The 7,169-nt window shown below is 38.2% G+C and overlaps 1 protein-coding gene across 1 annotated transcript; it reads right to left on the reverse strand.

Moving 5' to 3' along the window:
- Positions 1 to 383: 383 nt before the first annotated feature.
- LOC122084095 (serine/threonine-protein phosphatase PP1-like) lies at positions 384 to 3,979 on the reverse strand. Its single transcript, XM_042652147.1, has 3 exons — positions 3,405 to 3,979; positions 1,893 to 2,452; positions 384 to 986 (listed from the first exon to the last, which is right to left on the reverse strand). Exons 1-3 carry the CDS (start codon positions 3,577 to 3,579, stop codon positions 810 to 812), a joined length of 912 nt encoding a protein of 303 aa, XP_042508081.1. The 5' UTR covers positions 3,580 to 3,979; the 3' UTR covers positions 384 to 809.
- Between the last annotated feature and the right edge of the window lie 3,190 nt (positions 3,980 to 7,169).

Below are 7,169 nucleotides of genomic sequence, written 5' to 3' on the forward strand. Positions count from 1 at the left end.
TTATAGTTCCCAGTGACGTTGTTGCAGAAGTAAGACCATCTGCATTTTTAGTAGCAGTTTCAGTCACTTCCTTAATACGCCATTCACCATCAGACTATCAGTGAACAGCAAGCAAGAAATAGCGATGAGAAGCTCTAACAGTAGAAGAACAGTTAAACCCTCAACAATTAAAGCAATTTGAAGTGCCAAATCCCCATGAAATCTGAGAGAGCTGGAGTCCTCAACCATTTTTCCGGACCGGGGTTCTTCTCTATGATTCATATCAGCTATCCTCAGATGAGATTAAGGACAAATGTTTTGAGTGTGATTCTGCATATTCTGTCAATTGAGTTATTCTGTAAATGTGATGTGATCAGACAGGAAACAGATCCTCATATTATCTGTAACCAAAAGGCTCGAACCAGACATTATATACTTAATTTATAAAACAGTCAACGCAAATGTGTAGTTTTTCTTGTCAGGTCACTTTCAATTCAATCACTCTTCTTATTCATTAAGGGTATAAAGCACCTACAGAGCTCATACTCCAGCTTTGATACTTTAGCTTCCTCTGTCTGTGTTAATCATCCTTTATCTGTAAGGGATTATATACATTAGCTTGACTCTTAAATTAGTATCTGGATGATACACAACAAAGGAAACAGAAAGGCCTTTCATTGTGAAAATTGGCAAGGAGAAATAGTTCTGCCCCTCAAAGTGCAATTAGCATAAATGTTGGCCACAGCAGATCAAGGTATGTGCTTGTTCCACTTTGTTCTTTTCAGTTCTTTATCAAATTCATTCCTCCCTTACCCTCCAATTTTTGAAATCTATTCCAGCTGAACTGATTTGCCCCTCCAGGGTTTGAGAATCTGAAAAGAGCATAACAAACTTGCATCCACACTCATCAGTGCACCTGCATTGTTGAATTCTCCACAATAGTTTGGGGCCGAGAATATCGTAACTAGTTGCCTGTCTGCAAAGAACTCATACCCATCTTCAACAACCTGTTCATTGATTTCATACAAATAAGCTATCAAACCATTGCAATGTATTCTTTTAATGTCTGGATGTCCCTTATGTAGATTAATAATTAATTCTTTCACCCACAAATTCTTTTTTTTTATAGAGGATTCTACTCTGCATTAATAGCTAGGCATAGTTGTCATAGCGTCGCCTAGGCGTCGATTTGGCGTCTTGGCGGAAAAAGAAGTTCATGGCAGTGCTACGATTTACGTGACTCACAAATGGTGGTCGCCATTGGCTGATAGGCGTCGCCATGGCACCACCATGGATGCCAGGTCACTCCTGATTCACCAGGCGATCGATTTTTTGTAAAATGCAGGGTGATTTTGATAGGGCTATGTTGATTTTTTATGATTTGATGTTGCTTAATGTTGGTTTTATATGTTATAGGGTATATATTGTAGGCTTGTAGCATGCTAAATAACTTTAGAAAATAGGGGAAATAAAAAAGTAGCATACTAAATAACTTTAGAAAATAGAGAAAATAAAAAATGACACATGAGCGATTTGACTGCCATGGCAAAGCCATAACGGGCGATTCATTGCCAAATCGATTAGCCACCCCTCCACCGCCTTGGATCGATTTGACGCCGTGACAACGATGTAGCCAGGCTCCATTATAGACAAATCCTGTGCCACCATTTCACTCTGTGGGGCCAAAAATAGCAATTTTGAGGATCCATGCTAGAAGGATTAACTACTCCTCACTCCAGTAATGAACCAGCAGTGTACAAGCAGAAAAATTGCATCTCCTTAACAAAAATCAAGGGCAGGGTTACTCTCAGTGAGTTAACCTAGGGTCCTAGTCATAGGCCTACAGACAGAAGGATGAGAAAATAAAAACAAGACAACCAGTTTATATATATATAGCTTAGCGGGTGAAATACCTGATGAGCTCGACAAACTAGATCAAGGTCATGCTTCTTCAAGAACTCAGCCACCTTGTCTGCACCAAAAGTATAGGAAACTCCCCTATCATTCTCCCCCCATCCTTTTATGTCTCTGTCAGGATCTGCCCAAAGTAGATCACACAACAGCCCCTGATCAGGCACGTCAACTGGCCTCTCAATTGCTCTTATCTGATCTAAGCTCCCCATTTCTGGGGACAGCCCCCCATGCATGCATAAAATCTTGTCATCAATGATTGCTGAAACTGGTAAACAGTTGAAACAGTCTGTGAACGTCTTCCAAAGACGAACACTGAACCGGCGCTTACATTCATCATAGAATCCATAGATTCTGTTGATGGAAGCACATTCATGGTTTCCTCGAAGGAGGAAGAAGTTATCTGGGTACTTGATCTTGTAAGCAAGGAGAAGGCATATGGTTTCGATGCTCTGTTTTCCTCTATCCACATAGTCCCCAAGGAATAGGTAGTTGGCTTCTGGGGGGAAACCTCCGTAATCAAACAAGCGTAGGAGATCTGGGAACTGTCCATGTATGTCACCTGATGGTAAAAATAGATTAATTATCACTATAACCACTACACAGAGGTAAACATTGTTGGCTATTTGTACTCTCCATCAATGAGATGGAACATAAGGTATTGAGAATTGGAATATGATGCATTACATCCCAATGAGCAATTGCTCTCCAACGACATATTATGGGGCATTTGACAATGATTCTGGAAGCTAATTCCAGTAGTAATTACAACGTTTCATCTGGTTCAGATTGTAATTGGTGATTGACTGATTCTAAGAATGCATCCAGATTCTGGACCTGATTTTTGTTTCGTCTAGATTATGGAATCTTAGATTAGAATCAATCAAATCCTAAGTCCCTGAGTCGGAATCTAGTATCGGGCCAGGTACCAAAATCTGATCCTACAATATGAATTCCGGAATCCTTGCCAGATGCCTTGATCAATCATGGCGTTTATGAGACATGAATCTGAATATATATTATGAAATGACTTGATAGTGGGCTGGGTTATTTTCACCAACAGATCTCACCTTACCATCTAGACTGCTCTATATAATTCCTCTAGAATCAAACTAGTGAACATCAAAGAAGCTTCCTTTTTTTCTTCTACCATGAGATTTCTACCCTCTATAATAGGTTTGATGAGAAAAGAAAAGAAAGAAAAAGCAATCAAAATGAGAATGGCCTTTTATCTTCAAATGATAAACCAAGATCAAGAATGCAGCTTATGAACCATTAAAATTAGAGTGGCCGTTTAATGGAGTCTTATCAGATAGAAGCATCACCAAATGAGCTTCTTTCAACAAGCTTGATTGAGCATCAAAATCTAATAATTTCTCTCACCCAAAACAAGGAACCTCATCAGGAAAACCCCATTTGACAAATTATTCAAATCTGAAGAAAACTATAGCCAAAAGTAGAATTCACCAAGTCATAAATTTAGGGCTGAAATCAGAGTCCAGATGGGAACGTACCACAAACGTTCATGGGTGCTTCTAACTCCAATAAATTGGATTGGCGCAGGAGTATCTCCTTGGCAGTAATACAAAGCTGGCGTATCTCAGATTCGTTGAGCTGAATACGTTTTCCTTTTGTCTTCCTCCCTTCCAATAGCCTCTCAATCAGTTCGTCCAATGCAGTCCCTTCCATTGCAGGCAAGAGCAAAAGAAGAAATACCCAAAACAAAGAACAAGGAAATAGCAAATGAGAGAGAGAGAGAGAGAGAGAGAGAGAGGAAAGAAGAGCTCCCACAGAAGTGCGAATCGGAGATATTAGTGATAATTTGATGTCTTAGTTTGACCAGAGAAGGAAGGAATCGATCAATAATTGATTATCGATGAAAGCAAAAGAGGATTTGACAACTCATGGTGAGGGGGTTAAGGGGTGGGAGACTCGTAGGCCCTTCGCTCCCGAATCACTCGCGTTTTCTATTTCCATCTTCTTTGAATTTGAACGCTCGTGAAGTCTCCACTAGTTACTCTTTTCACCTCATGATTCATGAAGTTGTTCACACCCGACGTCAGGCCACATCTCCTCTTGGCGCGCGCACGCACACACGCACTCTGCCAACTTTCAGTATGTATATATATGTGTGCTTCTTGCTGTAATCAGAGTTCTCAATTGATTTTTTTTTTATTATATTGATTCTTCTCACTATGTTAATGCTAAATGGTGTCTATTTCATTATCCAATATGGTATTTGTTGTCCAAGTCCTAACATTTCCAATATCACAGACCAATCCAAAGAGGTGTCTTTGTTAGCTCAAGGAATTATAGGTGATATTCTTTACCTGATTGACCATTTCACCAATTGTAAGTTCTCTTTTATTCCTACGATTGAACGTTGTTGATTCCTTAGTTAGGAAGGCCCTACTTCTTCATTTCTTACTGAGAGGTGGTGGGTCAAGATGTGTGGGCAATGGTCAATGATTTATTCTCGAGGGATTTCTTCCAAGAAGTTTCACCTTGTCTCACCTTATTCTCATTCCTCAGAAAAAAAACTCAGAGGTATTGTCAAACTTTAGATAAGATTATTGTCAAGATTATCTCTATGAGGTTGGTTACATTTTCCCCCAATTGATTTCTGATGAGCAGGAAGCTTTTGTCCTAGGAAGGTGTACCTACGACAATATTGCATTGATTTAAGATGTGGTTTAGGATCTAAATAGGAGATCTCGAGGTGGTAATGTGATATTGAAATTACATATAGTAAAGGCTTACAACCACATGGAACGAGATTTTATTCATGAAGTCCTAATAAAATTCAGGTTCTTAAGACACATGGGTTGAGTTGATAGTGAATCCAATGCATAGTGCATTGGTTGCAGCTTCTCTCTTGTAGAGTAGGCGCCAGGTTTGTGGTATGGGGATCAACTCCTGTCACATGCATTTCCTGTATTGCCCCTCCCATCTAGTGTTTGTGAGTAAAGTCCCCTTGGGCAGTTCCCTAGTTGTAGATTAAAATAAAAAAATAAAAAAACTGTGGAAAACTGTTGATTCTTGGTGGTTATGGAGGGTGGGCCAAATATGTATTTTAAATCTACTAGAGATCTCCATAAGGATGATCCATTGTCTCCCACTTTATTCATTCTTGCAAAATAAATGCTTAGCAAAGGATTAAAGACGATATTCACAGATGGATATGCAAGGTATTATTATCTTCTTAGGGATTGCTCGGTCATCTCTCACAAAATGTTTGTTGGTGATACAATTATATTTACTAAATGATTAATGTCTTATTTGAAGTAGATCATGGGATTTATTAGTATGTATGGAAATGCCTTTGGTCAATTGGTGAATAAGCATAAAAGTTGCTACATAATGAGCTCCAAAGACTCATAAGCCCATATGTGGATTGTAGGCAATATTACAAGTTTGTAAGCCTTAATTGCATCATTCGGCAAGACAAAACTGGTTTACCAAAATCGATTATGCAAATCTTTTACTGTACTTGGGGAGATTTTTATAGAGTTCTCTAGAGTTTGGTAAGCGCCATCACTGGGTAGGTTAGTTAAAGGATTGTAAGCCTTTAGATGAAGGAGGGCTTGGAATCCAATTGTTAAATGATTTCAGTATGTCTATGTGGTTGAAGGGTCTATGTGGTATTATCTCAAAGAATTTCATTTGGAGTGCCTTCTTTAAGGCTAAATTTTTGAAGGGTAACTATATTGCCTTGGCCGAGTGCAATCTATAGTGGGTTCTAAAATTTGGTGGAGGGCGTTCGAGCTTAAAGAGTTATCTTATTAAAATCCAAATAGCTGGTTGACTCTGGCAAGGTGAATTTTTGGCTTAATAACTGGTCATGTATGGGCTCCTTAATCGACTATGCTGATAGTACATTTAATGTGAACCTTGAGACTCGGATAAAAGATGTGCCTAGTGGTGATGGTAGTATGGATAAGAACATGCTGAATGTTATTGACTTCCCGAAGATCTAAGATGATATTCTTAACTCTAGCATTATGTTATCAAGCAAAGTCGACAAATTGGCTTGGACCACGACGAGCGATGGCTTTTTTTTCTCTACCAAGTTGGCATGGAATGAGATCCGATTCCACTCCCTCATGTTCCTTACTGTAAATGATTATGTAATAAGTTGGTTCGTCCCAAAGTTTTTTCCATAGCAAATCCTAATTGGGAAGATTCCAACTGATGATGTTTGATGAAAATCAGTATTTTATTGGTGTCTAAATGCTCTTATTGCATAAATATTTTTAGGGGAAATGACAACCCACACTTTATTAGTGGGAACAACTGCTTCTAAGATTTTAAATTTTTGTGGAAGAACAATAAACATAGATGTTATTCTAACTCAGGAGCTCGGTTCCAGCATTTTTTACTGGTAGTCCCATGTTGTGTTAAGGGTATTTGCGAGTACATCATGGGTTTGTTGCGAACATTTATTGTTTGGGAATTATGGCGGGAAAGGAATAGCATAAGATATGGTGAAGGCGCACGTGTCTCAGCTACTATCATTGAGAGGATTAAATATTGGATTTGTGAGATTATTTATCCCACTAAATTATCTAAATCTCTCAAGTTAGATCCCCCTATTTGTCAGGTTAAGGTTCCGATTCCTATTTACTAACGCCCTATCTTTCATACTGTTAAATTGAATGTGGATGGTGCAAGTAAGGGAAATCCGGGTATTAGTGGTAGGGGATTGAGGCATACATAAATGTTCTTACTACATTCTCCAATTTTTACGGGGTATGTTCAAATTCAGTGACAAGTAAGGGCCTTTTTGATTTTTATATTAATTATGACTCTTCTCTCTGATGGTGAAATTGGTTACTCAAAAATCCTTACAATTTGTGGAGTTGTTGGTATTAGTTTCAGAAAGTTATCAACCTCTACGATTCTCTAAGAGCCCACATATCGTTTTCATTTTGGGAAAGCAGTCGAGTAGTGGATTGGTTAGCTAGTTTACATGCGAGTTTGCAATAAATTTGATGTTTCATGGTGATGATCCTCTTCCAAATAATCTTCCAAATCTTTAGAATGTAATATATTTTATTTTTTTTACAAGTGCTTTCTTATGGGTTTTGAGAGCGAATGAATTGTCTCTTCTTAGTTGGGGAAAGGCAAATTATGTCCCTCTTTGGTTTTGTTTGTTTGTTTGTTTGTTTTTTTTTTGTTTTGTTTTGTTTTGTCTTTTTTTTTTGTTTTTTGTTTTTTCTAACATTTTATTTTATTTTATCTTATCAAATTCATCTTTAATATAATTCTAGGGACTTCCT

Source organism: Macadamia integrifolia, chromosome 7, assembly GCF_013358625.1.
Source record: "Macadamia integrifolia cultivar HAES 741 chromosome 7, SCU_Mint_v3, whole genome shotgun sequence".
NCBI lineage: Eukaryota > Viridiplantae > Streptophyta > Magnoliopsida > Proteales > Proteaceae > Macadamia > Macadamia integrifolia.

Excerpts from the sequence above, each read along its gene's own strand:
- LOC122084095 (XM_042652147.1), bottom strand. The coding sequence starts at position 3,579 with ATGGAAGGGACTGCATTGGACGAACTGATTGAGAGGCTATTGGAAGGG. Across the intron at positions 2,453-3,404 it reads AGCACCCATGAACGTTTGTG|GTGACATACATGGACAGTTC; the intron begins GTACGTTCCCAT and ends TTTTACCATCAG. Across the intron at positions 987-1,892 it reads TAGTTTGTCGAGCTCATCAG|GTTGTTGAAGATGGGTATGA; the intron begins GTATTTCACCCG and ends ATCAATGAACAG.